Source organism: Bubalus bubalis, chromosome 23 (genome assembly GCF_019923935.1).
Source record: "Bubalus bubalis isolate 160015118507 breed Murrah chromosome 23, NDDB_SH_1, whole genome shotgun sequence".
NCBI classification, from domain to species: domain Eukaryota; kingdom Metazoa; phylum Chordata; class Mammalia; order Artiodactyla; family Bovidae; genus Bubalus; species Bubalus bubalis.
Window position 1 is genome coordinate 34683765 of NC_059179.1, and position 20134 is coordinate 34703898.

General features: G+C 47.0%; 2 protein-coding genes across 18 annotated transcripts in view; both read left to right on the forward strand.

The window, feature by feature from the left end:
• TDRD1 (tudor domain containing 1) overlaps positions 1-3488 on the forward strand; it is a 56125-nt gene extending 52637 nt beyond the window's left edge. For all 4 annotated transcript variants that reach the window (XM_044935007.1, XM_025273980.2, XM_044935006.1 and 1 more), the window contains one exon: positions 2390-3488. In XM_044935007.1, coding sequence (XP_044790942.1) covers positions 2390-2433 — 44 coding nt within the window. In that variant the 3' untranslated portion in view covers positions 2434-3488. The remainder of the gene's footprint in view (positions 1-2389) is intronic.
• A 6877-nt stretch (positions 3489-10365) lies between these two features.
• The window catches only part of VWA2 (von Willebrand factor A domain containing 2), a 51983-nt gene continuing 42214 nt past the window's right edge, over positions 10366-20134 (forward strand). For 3 of the 14 annotated variants that reach the window (XM_044935277.2, XM_044935279.2, XM_044935290.2), the window contains exons 1-3: positions 16899-16940; positions 17391-17562; positions 18533-18594. In XM_044935277.2, the coding sequence (XP_044791212.2) occupies positions 17438-17562; positions 18533-18594 (187 nt within the window). In that variant the 5' untranslated portion in view covers positions 16899-16940; positions 17391-17437. The other 11 variants (XM_044935285.2, XM_044935282.2, XM_044935276.2 and 8 more) reach the window with 11 other exon arrangements.

Consider the following 20134-nt stretch of genomic DNA (forward strand, 5'->3'; position numbering starts at 1 on the left):
GAGTGCAATTGTGAGGTAGTTTGAACATTCTTTGGCATTGCCTTTCTTTGGGATGGGAATGAAAACTGACCTTTTCCAGTCCTGTGGCCACTGCTGAGTTTTCCAAATTTGCTGGCATATTGAGTGCAGCACTTTCACAGCATCAGCTTTCAGGATTTGAAATAGCTCAACTGGAATTCCATCACTTCCACTAGCTTTGTTCATAGTGATGCTTCCTAAGGCCCACTTGACTTCACATTCCAGGATGTCTGGCTCTAGGTGAGTGATCACACCATCGTGGTTATCTGGATCATGATCTTTTCTGTATAGTTCTTCTGTGTATTCTTGCCACCTCTTCTTAATATCTTCTGCTTCTGTTCGGTTCATGCCATTTCTGTCCTTTATTGTGCCCATCTTTGCATGAAATGTTCCCTTGGTATCTCTTAATTTTCTTGAAGAGATCTCTGGTCTTGCTCATTCTATTGTTTTCCTCTATTTCTTTGCATTGATCATTGAAGAAGGCTTTCTTATCTCTCCTTGCTATTCTTTAGAACTCTGCACTCATATGGGTATATCTTAGCTTTCCTCTTTGCCTTTAGCTTCTCTCCTTTTCTCAGCTATTTGTAAGGCCTTCTCAGACAACCATTTTGCCTTTTTGCATATCTTTTTCTTGGAGATGGTCTTGATCACTGCCTCCTATACAGTGTCATGAACCTCCATCCATAGTTCTTCAGGCACTCTGTCTATCAGATCTAATCCCCTGAACTTATTTGTCACTTCCACTGTATAATCGTAAGGGATTTGATTTAGATCATACCCGAATGGTCTGTCTAGTGGTTTCCCTACTTTCTTCAATTTAAGTCTGAATTTTGCAGTAAGGAAAAGGGAGAAGGGAATGGCAAACCACTTCAGTATTCTTGCCTTGAGAATCCCATCAACAGTATGAAAAGGCAAAAAGATATGACTTGAAAGATGAACTCCCCGGGTTGGTAGGTGCCCAATATCATACTGGAGAAGAGTGGAAAAATTATTCCAGAAAGAATGAAGAGATGGAGCCAAAATTAAAACAATGCCCAGTTGTGGGTGTGACTGGTGATGAAAGTAAAGTCCAATGCTATAAAGAACAATATTGCATACAAACCTGGAATGTTAGGTCCATGAATCAAGGTAAATTAGAAGTGGTCAAACAGGAGATGGCAAGAGTGAACATTGACATTTTAGGAATCAGTGAACTAAAATGGACTGGAATGGGTGAATTTAATTCAGATGACCATTATATCTACTACTGTGGGCAAGAATCCCTTAGAAGAATTGGAGTAGCCCTCATAGTCAACAAGAGAGTCTGAAGTGCAGTACTTGGGTACAGTCTCAAACATGACAGAATGATCTCTTGTTCGTTTCCAAGGCAAACCATTCAATATCACAGTAATCCAAGTCTGTGCCCCAACCACTAATGCTGAAGAAGCTGAAGTTGAACAGTTCTAAGATGACCTACAAGACCTTCTAGAAGGAACACCAAAAAAAGATGGGCTTTTGATCATAGGGGACTAGAATGTAAAAGTACGAAGTCAAGAGGTACTTGGTGTAACAGGCAAGTTTGGCCTTGAAATACAAAATGAAGCAGGGCAAAGGACAACCGAGTTTTGCCAAGAGAATGCACTCGTCATGGCAAACACCCTCTTCCAGCAACACAAGAGACGACTCTACACATGGACATCACTAGATGGTCAATACCAAAATCAGATTGATTATATTCTTTGCAGCCAAAGATGGAGAAGCTGTATACAGTCAGCAAAAACAAGGAGCTGACTGTGGCTCAGATCATGAACTGCTGATTGCAAAAATTTGTTAGTAGTTTAATTGTAAAACTGCTGAACTAAGAGTTATACACTTACAAGAACATAAAACTCTGGTCCTGAGTTGAGAAGACGCTCCTGGAGGAGAATGGCAACCCACTCCAGTATTCTTGCTGGGAAAATCCCATGGACAGAGGGGCCTGATGTGCTATAGCCCATGAGGTCACAGAGACTCAAATACGACTGAGCATGCATGCGTATGTCATATATATATAATTGTAATATTGCTGAACTAGGAATGGTGTGGTATGGGAACATAAAACTGTAATCTCTTCATCAGAGATTTAAGTATTTCAGCACACAGGTTAGTATAAAATATTTTTTATTTTTGGAGGGGAGCATATCTGTGAAGGGGAGTACAAACAGCTATACTGAACATAAAGCCCTGTTATTGCAGTGGTGAGTTTTTTTAACTGGCAGATCTGACTGAAGGAAATGTGGAATTTCAGATTAAAAGTGAGTATTTGGTTTTCTTGTACTTAAAATAGATATTAAGAACCACAGTGACTGGGTTTTTGTATAAGGCATACTGAGAATCGATTTTTGTCTTGCAGATACAGCCTCTCTCGAAGATCAACACTTACAAGACAGGAAGTAGCAAAGGCTAGATTTAGGAGAGAAAGTACTGCATCTTGTGTTTTTGTTTGTTGGAAACTTTATCTTTAATGACCTTTTATGTCTGCATTTTTGTTTGCTTACCATTCTTCTGTCTAGGTTGGGTAGGTTTTTTTCCCCCCTCTAAATGCATCCTCTCAGTCTCACATTAAAGATACACAGTAAGTACATGGGAGCATCGGGAAGGGATACATAGGGGCTGTCTAGTCTACATAGAGCTTTTTATTACTTAAAGGTGCTGAAGAAAATATGGTTTCAGGTTAATACTGGGTCAGTTTAGTTGTTAGATACACAAGTTGTATTTTTTGGACTTCTCTCTGTATGTTTGATGTGTTTCATAGTAAAATACACCCTGCTCTCCCTGTCACAGCCTGTCTCTTCCACATAATAAAAGTTCTTTGGTTTGTTGTTGCTCGAGTCTCTGCCCTTCTTTTCCTGTCCACTCTGAGGTCATCAGTTTCTCTCTGTCCGTCCTCACTGAGATCACTTTTCTTTTAGCCCATGGGCACAGTCTGCCCTTGGGCTCTCGCCCACTCTGACCGGGAAGGCAGTTTCTGCTCCTGCCATCCATAGGTACCTTTCCAAATCTGTGGCCACTTGGATTTTTAGTGTAGTGGAATTTACATTTTCTGAAGCACAGATTCCTGGAGAACAGTTAACAGCTTAATGTAAAAAGCCAAGTTAGAGTATATATTTTTCTTGAAGCACATAAAGACATCTTAAACTCTGTAAACTCACATGTGCGGAATTATGGGCCAGCCAGCCTTCCTGCCAGCCCATAAGTTTCTGTTTGGGAATTTTTCCACAATTTAAGTATCAGACTGTGAAAGCCTAAGAAGATGTCACCAACTCAAAGAAGAAACTTGACTTTGGTTTTTTTTTGTTTGTTTGTTCTTTTAAAATGTACCTTTGCTGGTAATATGTGTTAGCTAGATTAAATGGAGTTTTACCTCATGTAAAAAGTTGTTCAAACATTGATATGCTTCTATGAGATAAAAATTTAAGCTGCTGTGCCCAATAAAATCCTTTTACTTTACAGCCAGATTTCCCTTGTGTTGTTATCACCAGCAGCATTTTGCTAATTTCCTTTTCTTACTGGCACGTACTAGGAGCACTGGGCACTGAGTTTGTTCATACTCTGTTCAGTTCCTTCCACAGTGCAAATGCAAATGAAATCTGTGGAATCACAGAACTGTCCTTTTTATTAAGGGAAGTTAGGGATATGTCACAGAACACACTAAGGAACGCTCAAGTCAAAGTTCATCAGATCCCAGGGTTTGATCCTATGGTACAGACTGGAAATTGGGATAGAAACAGTTTAAATTAAATGCAGTTTAACATTACCTGATGATTCAGCTAGTCTCACACTAGATGGATTGAATATCTCCTGGATTGATTCAGCATATTTTCACACTGGACCACCAGATCTTGTTTCGATCTTTCACATTCACATGTTTATCGAGCTCCAGCTGTGTCCTGGCACTGAGGTTAGTGATGTGTTTATCACCCAGTAGGGCCATGTATGGTCTGTCACATGCGCCAATCCCAGTCTTGGGGTTTCCTCAGAATCCCTAGTTCACTCATAGAGAAGTACTCTAGAGCTGAGACCAGATAATCAAATAGTTTATTCCTTGGCAGAGGCCTTGTATATTGAGACGAATCAGATCTGTTTTGCAAGAGAAGAGATTCTTAACCATGCATGGATTAAGGATAGTGGTGGGGGTGGGGGGGGAGGCGGTTAGGGGAAGAAGACATAGTTGGTATGCCTTTTCTTTTGGTGGAATGTGTTTTTCTAGGGCTGCTGGAAATGTGAAAATTTCAAGATTGTGAACGAGGGTGAGGGATAGTCTAAACTCAAGCTCTCCTGCTCCAGAGAACCTGAGGATCATTCTCAGCAGAGCCCTAAACTGCCAAATTGTAGAGGAGGAATAAAGTCACTGTGAAGCCTGCCACTCTGAGGCTGCCAGCCCAGGGCGATGAACTGAGTGTGTAACTGGTGGGCTTATCGGCAGCACAGCTGCAACTGCCCAGGTTTGGCAAATTGAGCTCTTCTAGGATTAGCCCAATAACTCCAATACTTTGGCCACCTGATGCAAAGAACTGACTCCTTGGAAAAGACACTGATGCTGGGAAAGGTTGAAGACAGGAGAAGGGGACAACAGAGGATGAGATGGATGGCATCACTGACTCGATGAACAGGAGTTTGAACAAGCTCTGGGAGTAGGTGATGGACAGGGAAGCCTGGCGTGCTGCAGTCCATGGGGTCCCAAAGAGTCAGACACAGCTGAGCGACTGAGACACAGCTGAGCGACTGAACTGAACTGACGCCAGCACCTGAAGGTGAAAGCATATGAAAGTGACTGAGGCTGGGCAGCTAAGCCTTAAATGAAACCAATTCTAGGTTATGTGAAAGCTACTGCCAAGATTTGAGAGCCTTCCTAGGGAAGTTAGACCGCTTGCCTACAGGGTAGCTTGAACAATGTTCAGGCATAGAAAAAGGGTAAGCACTTCTCTGGGTGGGACTTCTACCACTCTTATCCTGTGCAAATGGGCAGAAGTCTTGCCAAATCTGAATCTTTGTTTAATTCCAGCAAGCAAAAACCATCCTACAACTCCTAACTGCACAATTGGAACCACAGGCTGCCCTCCAGTTCCTCTTATTTGAAAAAACAAAGCCAAAAGACAGCAGCCTTCAGGAACTTGTGTTTAATGAGTCAACTCTGCTTGAGTCGGACACAACTGAGCTACTGACTGAACTGAACTGAGGAAATGGGATGGTCTGTGAGGTCGATTATAGGTCAGGCAGTGCCTACTTCGCCACCTCCAAGGGTATACCCAGATTCCTCTGAAAATGCGTTCAATGAATACTTATATTAGGGCATGCACATGTATGTGAAAACTAAAGATACAAAATTTGGAAGCATTCAGTTCAATCAGTTGTGTCGGACTCTTTGCAACCCCATGGACTGCAGCACACCAGGTTTCCCTGTCCATCACCAACTTCCGGAGCTTGCTCAAACTCCTGTCCATCAAGTTAATGATGCCATCCAACCATCTCACCCTCTGTCATCCCATTCTCCTTCTGCCTTCCATGTTTCCCAGTATCAGGGTCTTTTCCAAGGAGTCAGTTCTTTGCATCACGTGGCCAAAGAATTGGCACTTCAGCATCAGTCCTTCCAGTGAATATTCAGGACTGATTTCCTGTAGGATTAACTGGTTTGATCTTGCAGTCCAAGGGACTCTCAAAAGTCTTCTCCAACACCACAGTTGAAAAGCATCTTCAGTGCTCAGCTTTCTTTATGGTCCAACTCTCACATCCATACTTGACTGCTGGAAAAAGCGTAACTTTGACTAGATGGACCTTTGTCAGCAAAGTAACGTCTCTGCTTTTTAATATGCTGCCTAGGTTGGTCACTGCTTTTCTTGCAAGCAGCACGCATCTTTTAATTTCATGGCATTGACTTAGTGCTTCTGTGGTATTGGATGTAGATTGAATGACGAAATGTTACCCAAGCCTTTGCCTTTGTAGACATGCCATACTCACTAGTAGCCAGAAGGCATCACATTTTCTAAAAGCAAATCCAGATATATCTTCTGCATAATTTTTCTCACTGTCTTAAGGACTGGAGATACTTTCACCCTAAGAACAACAGTTGGTGCCTGCCCCAAACCTAAGGGTCTTCAGCTGTGAGATGGCTGTATTTCTGTTCCTCATGCCCCTGGCCATGCCTTTGTTTCCTGTCGCTGCCATGAGCGCCACAGTTTTTGCTCTGGCTTCATTTATTGCCTATGGACTACTTGAGAACCAAGCCTTTCATTTTCTCTGAGATGGTTTCCTTGCCATTTAATAGGCAGTTTCCTATGCTTTTATTTTTTAACAGAGTTCTGGAAAAGAAACAAGTTTTGTGGCTCTGTTAGGAATCCTCCTCAGGATTTTTAAATATGTGCTTCACCTTGCTTCATCATTTGGGGGACAGCATGCAAAGAATTTGAATTGGGCTTCTGTAAGTTTGGGAACTACCATGCCCATCAACTTTTAATTTTGTAGTCCAGGAACCTTAACAGTCAAAAATGAAGCATCTTATCTCTATCAGAAAGCCAGTAGGGAAGAAAGCTGGACGGGGAATCCCATGCCTCCTCGTCTCCAAAGGGACGTCTCCCTCTGCACATTGCTAAGAGCTGAAGTCTGCCTTTATCTCTTCGTGGAATTCAAAGTTGTCATCATGCCTTGTGTGTTTACAACTGAGACATGCCCTACAGGGAAGATCACAAATTAATTCACATTTTGATTTCTTGGGCTTCGCTGGTGGCTCAGCTGGTAAAGAATCCACCTGCAATGTGGGAGACCTGGGTTCGTTCCCTGGGTCGGGAAGATTCCCTTAGAAGGGAGAGGCTACCCACTCCAGTATTCTGGCCTGGAGAATTCCATGGACTGTATAGCCCACGGGGTCACAAAGAGTCAGACATGACTGAGCAACTTTCACTATGCCCCTGGGCACTGGGGCCACAGGATGAGTCTGCCAAGTCCTTGGAAACAAGGGGCTCACAAGCTCTTTGGGATGAAGATCTTTCACGGTGACTATTTTTTAAATTTCCACAAAGCAGGGATTGCCGTGAATGACGAAAGTAGTTGCCCAGCTTCTCTCTGTGTTAAAAGCTTCTACCCCTGCTAGTCAACCACTCAGCACCCTCCACAGCTTGGGCCACTGGCTTTTCTGCCTCCTCCCACACATACCTGGTGAAAAGGCACAGGTGATTAAACTTGGATTGAAGGCGTTTGAAGCAACTAATATTGTTACCCAAAGTGGGGGTCCAGCTGCTCATCACTCTGAAGCCAAGAAAGAGGCAAAGTTGCTGGAAAAGAAATTTGCTTTATTTTCAATGCTGACAACCTGAGAGGAGGGCAGACTCCTGTCCAAAGGCTGATTCCCCTCCCCCACACTGACAATCAGTGGGCAAAAGCTTTTATAGGTAAAGGGAAGGGACTACATGAAGAAACGGCTCTGACAGTCACTTTGAAATTGGTCATGTGGTGGTTTGATCAGTGTCATCTTGATTTAAGTATAATTAGTCTTTAGTTCCAGGGTCAGTTTGTTTCCATTTCTTTGAGACCAGCTCTCAGAATTGACTGCAAGGAGATCCAACCAGTCCATTCTGAAGGAGATCAGCCCTGGGATTTCTTTGGAAGGAATGATGCTAAAGCTGAAACTCCAGTACTTTGGCCACCTCATGCGAAGAGTTGACTCATTGGAAAAGACTCTGATGCTGGGAAGGATTGGGGGCAAGAGGAGAAGGGGACGACAGAGGATGAGATGGCTGGGTGGCATCACTGACTCGATGGACGTGAGTCTCAGTGAACTCCAGGAGTTGGTGATGGACAGGGAGGCCTGGCGTGCTGCAATCCATGGGGTCGCAAAGAGTCGGACACGACTGAGTGACTGATCTGATCTGATCTGATCTGGATATCATGGCTGCATGTCTTCATGTGGTTAACGTCTTCCACCTGGTTGGGATTTTAGTCTCTATAAGATAGTTCAGAGGATATGGCTCACAATATTATCTATAGCCCTTGAAAAGGAACTAAAAATCCTTGATTACGCTTAATGACTAAACTATTATTACTTAATCTTGTTTGGCTGTTTACCTTTGTTTCTGCCTCTTCTCACTTCTCTGATTAAATTTATTCTTTGGCTGAAGTTTTCTTACAGACAAAAGACTGACTGAGGTCATAGTCCCCCAGGACCAAGGGTCCTGCTCTGTTTCAGTGTCTCCACCAGTATTTATAGTTTCAGCTTTTTTACTTCTTAATCATGGAATGAAAACCCCAGATATAAAGCTGTCAGGCTATCCAGAATTAAAATGTAGCTTCTCTAAAGTAAATTCGCTTAGGCAAAGGTGTGCTGGTAACTTGTTAACAACCAGTCAGAACAAGTAGGTGAGAGGGCCATGAAATTCCCACTTTGGCCAGGACTTGGTCTGCTCACCTCAAACCCCTGCTCTGTCTAGAGTGGCATGGGCTACTCACCACTTGTGGCTCTTGAATACTTATAATCTGGCTAGTGCAAAGGAGATCTGCTGTAAATGTAAGATACAGCAGAATTTCAAAGACTTGGCTTAAAATGGGACTTCTCGAGTGGCTCAGAAAGTAAAGAATCTGCCTGCAATGAGGGAGACCCAGATTCAATCCCTGGGTCGGGAGGACCTCCTGGAGGAGGGCTTGGCAACCCACTCCAATATTCTTGCCTGGAGAATCCCATGGACAGAGGAGCCTGGTGGACTACAGTCCACAGGGTCGCAAAGAGTGGGACATGACTCAAGTGACAGAGTGTGCATGCACAGCTTAAAATATCTCACCTTGATTACCTGTGGAGATGTTTTGGATCTACTAGGTTATTAAGTTCACTTTAATACAGCTACTAGACCATTTACTGTTACCTGTGTGGCTCACAGCCCGTTTCTGTGGGACAGTGCCCATCTAGAGAAACCATGCCTCCCTCCCTGAAGATGAGTCCCCTTCACAGATGCTCATGCCTTAATTATGCTGTTCTGGTTGACTGTTTTTTCATCTGGGTGCCCAGTAAATATTGGGAGGAATAAATGAGTGAAAAAATGAAGACCTTTCCCCCTCTTTACTGAAATTTGCAACACCAACTTTACCCTGGGCCACTTTCACTGGAAGCTGTCAATACTGAAAAGGTTGTAAACCAACTGAGAACCACAGGGGGAAATATATTTAGAATTTTCTGAAGAAGGACAGTGTAAAAGCAAAATTGTTATTAGTCCATCAGATAAGAATAATGGGGGAGGAGCTTGGAAAAGAAGAAACAGGCCAGTCTTCCTGGTCGGCAACTTGATAATACACATCAAAAGCCTTAACTTGTATATATACCCTAGAGTGTGTGTATGTACTTATATACATATATATCTAAGAATTGTACATTATTCTTGCAGTTTCCTCCAGGGAGTTACTGGGCAAAAACACAAATATCTAAAGATTAAAATTAAAAGTTGATAGTAGGTTAAGCACACTAGAACATTGTAAGTGGATAAAAGCCACATAAAGATGTCAAAAGGGACAAAGAAAAGCTGGCTATGATACACTATACATGGAAGGTAAGGTAAGTCACTTCAGTCGTCTCCGACTCTGTGCGACCCCATAGACGGCAGCCCACCAGGCTTCCCCGTCCCTGGGATTCTCCAGGCAAGAACACTGGAGCGGGTTGCCATTTCCTTCTCCAATGCATGAAAGTGAAAAGTGAAAGTGAAGTCGCTCAGTCGTGTCTGACTCTTAGCGACCCCATGGACTGCAGCCTGCCAGGCTCCTCCGTCCATGGGATTTTCCAGGCAGGAGTACTGGAGTGGGGTGCCATTGCTGCTGCTGTTTAGTCATGAAGTCATGTTGGACTCTTCTGCGACCTCAAGGACAGTAACCTGCCAGGTTCCTCTGTCCATTGGATTTCCCACGCAAGAAACGGGTTCCCATTTCCTTTGCCAGGGGATCTTTCTGACCCAGGAATCGAACCCCAGTCTCTTACTTCTCCTGCATTGGCTGGCAGGTTCTTTACCACTGAGCCACCAGGGAAGCCCATGCATGGAATGAGCTAACAATAAAATTTTGAGTAGACTGATGCTGGAAGAAGAAACACCATGAAGTTAACAGGGATTATCTCTGGGTGGTGGAGTAGGTGTGGTTTGCTTAACCTAATTTTTTTTTTTTTTTTTTGTAATGAGCACACGTTATGCAATGACACTTTTTTTTAATGAAGTATGGAAACTATAGATTATGCAATGAGACTTTTTTTTTGAGTACTATGCACAAGGTGTTGTGCCAGACTGAGCTATTTTTGCTTTATGGTATTTGATTTTTTAAAAAAATCAAGGCACCTTCCAGATTTCAACGAGGATGCTGGCCAAAAGGCTCAATTATTACCGCTCAACGGCAGTAACAGAACACACAGGTAAACAAAGGGCAACTGCCATGACAAATAGTAACGATGCCAAAGTCAGCATTTTCGCAAGGGTCGAAGCAATAAATCCTGCGGAGTCCAAGGTGGATGGCACAGTGCTCCCTGCTGCACCGCTCGGGGGCTGGGAGACCAGAGCAGAAGTACCTTTGTCTCCCGACCATGGCCAACGCGTTGCTTAAAAACGCGAGGGGCGGTTGCGGGCTGGCTTCCCAGCAAAGCTATGCAGCGCCCTCGGGAGAGCGGCCCTAGCGGGGTCGGCCGGCGCCGCGCTCCCCGCCTCCCCTCTGTGCAGAACACAGGTGTCCCACGTGGCTCCCGCCCGGGCGCGCCTCCCCGGGCTTGCAGCGCCCCCTGGCCCGAGCCGGGTCCCGCCGCGCGCTCCTCGCCGTGAGGTCAGCCGGCGTGGTCTCCGCGTCGCTGGAACCCCCTTCCTTCCCGGCGCTCGCACCGGAGGAGACGCCCCGCCCCCGGGCGCCCCTGCCCAGCGTGCAGAGACGGGGCGTCCGGCTTGGATGCGGCGTCGGCGCGGCGGGTTTGGTTCGGCATTGTCTGCGCTCCACCCGAGCACTGCGGCGGGGCCCGCACGCCTCTTCGGGAAATCGGCGTCCCAGGCAGAAAGCACCTGGCGCGCCCCTCCTCGGGGTACCCCTCCTTCGGTCCCGGGGCGAGCCGGCGGGGGTCTTGGGAGCCACCGCGCTGCGGCCCCGGCAGCAGCCCCTTCGGTGGGTCCCCCGGGAACGCCAAGCAGAGCGGCTCGGACCGCAGGTAAAGGGGACGGGCGCTCGGTGATGAGTGGAGGAGGGAACCTCGTATTACACCTGGCCGTCTTAGCAGAGTCGTAGAACCCCTAACCCGGCTCACCTTTTGAATAAAGGCTTTGGGGACAAGCCGCCCCCCCCCCCCCCCCCCCCCCATTTTACAGAACAGATGCAGGTGTTAAAGTCACTCCTGCGTGCTTTTCCCAAGCATCCCGGTGACCCCAGCGAGGTCTCTGCATGCAGAGCCTGAAGGGCCCGCGGCCCCGAGAGACTCGTCCTTGGCCTTGGGAGGTCTAAGGGATTTATCCTCTATGGTGATTCACCTGCTTGGACACCCCACTCCCCGTCAACCCGACTCTGGCCAGCTGGTCCAGCCCAGCTTCCTGCACTTCTCCAGGTCAGAGCCGAGCTCTGTGGCCACCTTCTGGGAGGGGAAAGGGGAGGGTCTTAGAATTGCACCTTTAAAGCTTGCCAGGGGGCATGGATTTAAAAATTTGGTGGACACTCAGGCAGACGAGAGGAAAGGAGCGCATCTTGCTTCCCTTTCACTCTGGAATCAGTGGCTGTCCTGCTGAGAAGGGCCTTTCCATGGGGACACTATGAAGCGTGTTTAGTATCTTGGAGCTAAATAAATAAAACGTGTACAATTTTCAATTTAGGCGGTCCTTTAAAAACAACCCCTCTAGAACCTAAGTGTTTTATAAATTGAAGTCTAAAAATTCAAGGTCTATTTTGCTTTCTCAGTGACATTATATTAAGAAATGTGCAGTTATTGAGAGGAGTCAGAAAAGAGAAGGAAAGCGAAGACTCAGCGCTGCAGCTGGCAAAGGCCGTGAGAGGTAATTTGTAAATGCTGCTGGCTTTCAGTAGCTAGTAGCCATTCTTTTCCTTAGATTGATGGGATACAAAGCTTTACTGGATTGTTCTTTGCATGGGATACGGCCCTTACTCTTCTTTGTAGAAATCCAGCTCAGAGCCATCTCTTGATGTATTAAGAATTTCCCAGTGTGGATCCCCAAGCAAATCCCGGAGGTCCACGGGGATTGCATCCTTCCTTCATCATACCTGTCTCTTCGAAAACCATCAATGACATTTTTCTTTAAATCTGGCTTTTTGGTCCACCACCCAGAACTTAGCTATTTCCCTCCCCCCTCACTAGGCCCAGGCTCTTGAAATGAATTATAGTCAGATGTCCATGTTTTTACAGATGAGGAGACTGAGACCTAGAAAGGGTGGAAGACTGCCCGAGGGAGAACGGGAGTGCCTGCCAGGAACCCTGGCTCCTGGGTCTGTAATGAGCAGTCACTAATTGGCAAGTGATGACATTGAGGATAAACCACTGGTGCAATGTAAAAGTCCTTTGTTAAGAATGTGCCCACCAGGTGCACATCTTATGGAGTTTTTTTTTTCACCGCATCCCCAACACCTGGGAGAGTGCTGAGTGCAGGGCAGATGCTTAATAGTTGTTATTGAATAAGTTAAATTTCACATCATTGTACCAGTGGTTATGAGTCAACACTGTGAGTATGTTAGAACAATGATTCCCACACTTGGAGCAGTAAGAAAAAAAAACAGTTTTAATTGACAGGACTGTAACAAAATTGCTAATTTTTAATTTTATCCCACAAGGATATTTTTTTAAAATGTGATAAACCCCTCACATCATCGACAAAGCTATTGGAGGTCTCTTGGGGGCCCTGTATAAGAGTGGGTCTAGGCCATGCGAGACACTCCTGCGTCAGTATCCCAAGCCATCAACCCAAAACAGCTGAACACACTCAAAGGCCCTTCTTTTAGTTCACTCTTTCATCTTCTAAACAGCTCCAGCAGCTTATTCTTCCACCGCAAAACCACCTGCTGGGTTTCCCTGATTGTGATCCTCCAATCCCTCACTTCCCTTCCTGATCCTGGGTCCCTTCTCTTAACTAGTTTTCCTGATCTCCACTTGGGCACCTCTGCCCTTACCCAGAGGACTTTGGCACTGTTGGCTCCTGGGATCCTGGCAATAACCTTTCCAGGTAAAGAGGGTGCGTAATGTCACCCCCATTTTTGAAAGAAGACAATTGAGTGACTAAAGTGAAAGAATGGACTTGGGAGGTTGGTGCTCAGGTCTCCTGACGTCAGATTGGTGCCCTTTGCACACCAACTGTGTGCTGCATGCTTCTTGTCACGTCTGGGCTGCCTGCATCCGAAAAACTGGGCCTGACGCCAAACTTGTGATTTACCAGCTCTTTGACCTTGGGCCCCAACTTCTCCAAGACCATTTTCACAAGTGTGAAAGTGGAATTGATCATGTCTACCCTATAGGGTATATGAATGTAGTTATATGACGTTAATATGTGAAATGCAGTGATAATCTTTTAACACCATATGTTCAAAAAGTCTTTTACCATTGTGGGGGACATTCATACTATTTCACTGGATCTTTAAAACACTGTCAGTTATGAAACAGATGAATGAGGTGGGAACTTGGTGTTTGCAGAGTTACCCACCTGGTTAGAAGCAGAGCTAGTTTGGAATTCCATCTTTGGAGTTCCAGTCCTGTGGATGCACTTTCTGGAATCCTATGACAGTGGATTTGGTGGCTCAGGTGGTAAAGAATCTGCCTGCAATTCAGGAGACCCATTCGATCCCTGGGTCAGGACGATTCCCTGAAGAAAGGAATGGCTGCCCACTCCAGTATTCTTGTCTGGAGAATTCCATGGACAGAGGAGCCTGACGGGCTACAGTCTGCGGGGTCTCAAAGAGTTGGACATAACTGAGTGACTAATACACATACTGACAGCTTCAATAAAGGATTTTCAAATACGATCAAAACAAGCATCAGAATCTCTTGTCAGGTACAGAGTATGGGCAGCCTGTGGTTTACACCCAATCTGCCTCTTCTCCCCAGCCATCCAGGGGCCCAAAGGGCACAGTTTGTCCCTTGAGGCTGATTTCTGGTTGCCAGACTGTTGGGTTCTGAAAATTTGTGATTTTGTTAGAGAAAGCATAGCGTGCCCCAGAACAACTTGTAAAATGTCCTTCATGCCTTATCGGACTAGAAACGTGTCAACCACTTCCCCTGATTGCCTGGGTCTGAGCCAAGTATTTTGCCAAGTGAACAAGGAAGATGTTTGTTACAGTGAAAGACCACAGGCTTCCTAGCTGACTTACCTCCAATGTGAAAGTCTTTCTCTTCTGGTGTGGACTGTTTTTGTAAAAGGGTTCAGATTTCCATTCTACTGGTGGAGAGGAGGCTGCCAAGGGCTAATCTAATATTTGGGGTTGGAATTGCATTTTGTAAGGAGGTGGAAGCGCTCTCCTTTTTCACCCTCCCTCGTTTCATTTCCGATCATAGAGGAGAAGATGGGCATTGTCCTGCAAAACCGCCTTTAGCTATTGCTGTTGGGTCTGGCCCTTCTTTTTCAAAAGTAGCCTTGTTTGGCCTTGGCTTTCTTCCTGTCTCTTGGGAAATGCAATCTCCAGGCAGCACAGAGTGTGATGTTTTGCGGTGCCCTGCAGCAAACCTCACACATCTGCTGTTCCCCGTGCTGCTGGTGCTGCAAGGAATCAGAATTTGAAAATAACAATCAGATGAAAAGACTAGGGAGTCGGGGAGGGATCTAGGTCCCTGTGTGAGAACCCCAGAAGCTGGGAATGATGATGTGTGGGATTAGCATGAGTAATGGAATAGAAAGGAGCAAATGTGATGAGCCAGGTATTTCGTAATGGAAGAGGCTTGACAAGGCACACCTGGAGATGGAAGTTCTGTTTCTGCCCCTGGGTTGCAGACCACTCCCATCTGCTTAGCACAAGACTGCAGAAAGTTCTCTAAATCTTCTCAAGTTATGTGCTCGGGTGTGGGAGTTGCTGGCAGCTGGTGGAAGACTGCCAACAGGTGAGATTCAGGGTGGCAGATTTTTAATTAGGCTCTGTTCCTCTGTCCTGATCCCCCACAATCAGGAAGGTGATAGATGGAACAGAACACAGGGAGGCCAGAAGGAGTAGGATCCACTTATTAACTGTCTCACCTGGGGCAGAACTGTCTCACCTGTCTCACCTTGGCTTCTCCCTGTCTCAGCTTTCCCATCTGTCAAATGGGGCTTGCTGTGAGCATTAGGAGAGAGAAGATACGTAAGTATAGAGCCTGGTGTGTGTTAATCTCTGTCATGTCCAACTCTTTGTGACCCCATGGATTGTAGCCCACTAAGTTCCTCTGTCCATGGAATTCTCTAGGCAAGAATACTGGAATGGTTAGCCATTCCCTTCTCCAGGGGATTGTCCCGAACCAGGGATCAAACACAGGTTTCCTGCATTGCAGGCAGATTCTTTACTGTCTGAGTCACCAGGGAAGCCCACGGAGCCTGGTACTGGGTGCTTTAGTGAGTAAATAATGCTCACTAGATGGGAGCAGCTGTTTTTTTGTTTGTTTGTTTTTTACTGTGGAATTCATCCTTTCAAGTCTTAGATGTAGGGTTGTATTTAGAATGTTGAATTAGTGTTGAAAGAAAGTTTTGCTGTGTGAGGAAGGGGGATTGAGTGGAATATTTGAGATGATTGGGTGGGAATAGATAGTGTAGAGTACTATTAATTCTGTATCATCATTGAAACAACGTTAGGTTCATTTATCTTGGTATAAAAAAGGATACCGTGAGTGCAGTGAGCACAGGAAGGATACTTCATCAGGAAGTATCCCTCCAGCCCACCTGCCTGAAGCGTTATGATGCTGATTTCCAGCAAGCACGTGTCTCACCTACTACATGCCAGGCATATTCAGAGACTGAGACACAGCCCCTAGTCCCTGAGCCATTTGCCACGCGGCAGGCAGGTTCGGTGTGGGCTGTGTGACGATGGGATTGCGGTGGGGGTCGGGGCACGGGGGTCGGTGGGGGGAGGTGCTGCTGAGGTCTCAGGGTCAGCACCGCCTGAGCCTGGCGCTCACAAGGAGGCACTTGATTTCCAGATTGCCACCCTAAATTTTGTTTTAATGAGCAGAACCTTAAGAGGCTTTGCAAAAACATTCACCTGGGCAAGCAGAGGCACATGGTGGAGCCAGATGGATCTGCCTAGGTTTGTCCCCTAGTACAGGGAGGGGCCCCGTGTTCACAAACACCGTGCTCTGCAGCAGGAAACTTCTGTGCTCCCTTTTGCCTTGTCCTCACGGGAGGCCGCTAGAATCCTAGTTTTGTAAAAAAAAAAAAAATAAAATAAAATAATAGGCCTGAGCCTCAGAGTCCTGCGTGTGCCCAAGGTCAGAAGCTGTGATCCCAGAAAATCTTGAGCCTCAGGACTGGATGGCACAGGGATGCCCTTTCCTTCTACTCCAAGCTGGCCCTTGTCCCCAGGCCTTGCCCCTGCCTGGCTCCCAGGTGGCAGGTATGGACTTGTCCCATGGCTGTTGTGTGGAGTAAAAGGAAAGAGAACAGGAGGCATGGCCCCCACCGGCCAGCATTCTCTCCAGCCCCCTCTCTCCCTCTGACCATGCCTGGGAAACTCCTGCCCTCCTCCCTCCTGTAATACCTTGTCTCTGGTCCTTACTTAGATGAGGTGAGGCTGGGAAGCCTCTCAGTTACTTGAAGCACAGAGATGCTCAGCTGGTTAGGCGAATCCATTTAGTTTGCTTCAGGAAAGTTTTGAAATCCAGAGAGCTGAATAAACAGTGGAGTAAGGTCTGACCATCATAGGTCCATGGTGGAGAGGAGATCAAAAGGGGATTTTCTTTTTTTTTTTTTTTTAACCAGAAGACATCTTAGCAGCCTGTGGTCCACGCTCCTCATTTTCAGGTGAGGAACTGTGGCTGCTCTCAGGGTCGCACAATGTCAGATGAGAAGCGAGACCCCTGGATCCGGGGTGCACACCCTCTGTCATCATGGGGCAGAGGTAGCTCCCGAGTCACAATGTGCCAGCTCAGTGTGCATGGGGTTCAGGGGGATGGCCCATGGACCTTGAGCTGACCTCGGCTCTAGGAGTAGCATGGTTAGAAGAAAGCCCGTTGGACGGGGACCCGGAGACTCAGGACTCCTCCCCTTCTGAGCCTCAGGGACGCCTTCCCATTCACTTCTGGGGTGTGTATGCTTATTCACTGTGTGTCCTCCTTAGTCTGATACCACAACGTGCCCCCTGAGGGTAGGAGTGCAGGCCCAGGGCATGGGGGGCATGGTCAGCACTGTCCAAGAAAGCACCAGCCTCCCCACCGCACCCCCTCCTGCCCCAGTTATTCATATTTCCTTCAGTTCAGGTGAGGTCTTCACGCACATGAGCTGGGTCATTTTGAACTTTTATGCAAGTCACAAGAATCTGCATTTCTTGGGTGACTTTGATGTTCAAGGCAGCCCTTGCTCTCAGCCTGGTTGGCAAATCCTCTGAATTCAGAATCCAGCTGTGTTTTGTTCCTGCGTCGGCCAGGTATGTTTTCAGTGCCCGGACAGAGGTGGTTGGGGTGCATCAGAAAAGTAACACAATTCATTTTAGCGCAGATTAAGTTAGAGGCACATGGCTGAGTCACCAAAGATGACCAGGAGACCCCTGCCAGGTGTTCTGGAGAAGTGGTGTCCCTAATGGAGGAGGGGAGGGGCGGTACCAAGGGCCAAGATCCATGAATGGAATCTTGGGCCCTCTGCCTTGCTATCCATGTTTGTGTATGTATATATATGTATTTGGCTTTGATGGATCTTTGTTGCTTTGGGTGGGCTTTCTCTGGTTGCAGTGAGCAGGGGCTATTCTTCACTGCTGCAGCTCCTCTTGTTTTGGAGACAGGCCCAAGGGTGCGTGGAGTTCAGTAGTTGCACACGGGCTCAGTAGTTGTGGCTTAGTTACCCCGAGGCGTGTGGAATCTTCATGGACCAGGGATGGAATCCTTGTCCCCTGCATTGGCAGGCGGATTCTTAACCACTGGACCACTGGGGAAGTCCCTATCCATGTTCTTAGGTGCAGGAGCATGGCCCTCATTGAGAACGTTAAAGGAACTTTCGAGAGCGTCAGGTTGAAGTGAGTTTTCTTTGTCCATGGAATTCTCCAGGCAAGGATACTGGAGTGGGTTGCCATTCCTTTCTCCAGGGGATCTTCTTGACCCAGGGATTGAGCCTGGGTCTTCTGCACTGCAGGCAGATTCTTTACCGACTGAGCTACCAGGGAAGGGGAAGATGTTAAGGCTGTCCTTGAAAATCAAAGTCATTGGAGTAAAGTCTTCCATGGCTTTTTGGGATCTGAGTCTTCTCCAGACTACAGTAGTTATCATGCGAGCAGCAGCCTCTAGGGTCATATCTGTGACCCAGGAAAGGCTGAGCCCTTGTCGTCTTGTTTGGGGGTATGACTTGGGGGAGTTCGCAGAACTGATTGCTGATCCTTTTTTTTTCCCCTTGTCCTGACCCTCTAGTCATATCAACATGCCCTCCTTCCTGTTGCTGGAAGCCATCTGCATTGTCCTATTTGCTGGAGGTGAGTGTTCTTGGTGTGGGGAGAGGTGGGTGAGGTGTTGAGGGGTTTGATGCGCCTCACATCTGGTGGATTTTGACTTCTAAAGGTCTCTTGAGTGCATCCGTGTTTCTCCACTCCTGGCCGCCTGCCTAGTCTAAGCCAGTGTCTAGTCTAAGTCTGGTGCTTACCACTGCAGTATCCTCCTGCCGCGTCTCCCTGGATTCACCTGGTCCCCCTCCATCCTGTTCTTCACACATTTCAAAATGCAAATCTGGTCATATCTGGACCCCTCTCCATTCCCATTGCCTACCTGAAACTTTTAAGTGATATTCCACTGCTCTTAAGAGGGCCTGCCTGATCTGACTTTGTGTCACGTGGTGTCCCCTCTGGAGCCCCCTCCCTCTTCCTCTTTGTTGCAGCCCACCCTCCTTCCAGGCTGGCCCAGCACCCTTGCTTCCTCCCACCCTGGGGTTCTCAATTATGGTGGCCCATCTGCCTGTATCACTGACTCACCCAGCACCTCTACCTTGGTAAACTCCTACTCATCCTCCAGCACCCAGCTCAGTTTCTCCTGGATCCCCAGGTCAGGTCAGATCCCCCTACTAAAACCTCGTGTCCCATTGAGTCTCTCTGTTGTGTTGCACTTAATACAGATATGAGTTCATTTCTGTGTGAATTTTAAAAAATGAGTGTTCGTCTTCTCCACTGGACATAGGCTGTGTAGTCTTGGCACCTAGCACTGGACTTGGCACCTAATCTGTGCTCAAGAAGTAGATTAGTGATTGGATAATGGAGCAAATCAGTTTTCTATTTACTTCCCACGTTGGCCCTCCCACATTCTAGACTCTCTGAAATACGAGATGGTAGAAAGGAATAGGTGTGTTTTGTGGGTTGGCTGATGAGTAAGAATGAGCGGGCTGGGTGGCTGGCTGCCTGAGGCTAGCCCAGGGTCCTCTTGCAGTCTCGGAGGCTCTCTTGCAGTTCCTCCCGGATCTGTGTTTCAGTGAGTAGGGGTATCCTCGCTATTCGTTGGCTGCTGTCACTGCATGTTTTCTGGAACCTCAGGGAGATAGAGGCTGGAAGAAGGACGTGGTTGCCCAGTCTGCCTGTCCTCTTTCTTGAAGCCATGTGTGTGATCAATGTCACACAGTAGCTTCATGACCGACAGACTGGGATGACATAAGACACGTTTGGGGATATGCGGTCCCTGGGGGCCCAGGCAGAGTAAAGCTTCTGTTTTAACTCACTGTGGAAGCTCACCCTCTGTGGCCTGTCCAGTTCACAGAGCATTGGATCTGACACCCCTTGGTTGTACCAATGAGACAGGGAAGGCTCAGAGAGGTTAAGTGATTTGCCTGGGACTGCACAGCTTTCAGGAGCAGGACTGGGATGAAAACCCAAAGCTGAGTCTCCCCACCCCGTCCAGGCAAGCGGTCCTCAGAGGTGAAGGCTGACTTGGTTGGGAGAGGAAGCCGCAGTCACATGCTCACTGACTCTCTGTTCCCAGGGGAATGTCTGCAGAGTCCTGAGGTAGTTTCACAGGGGCACCATGGGATGTCAC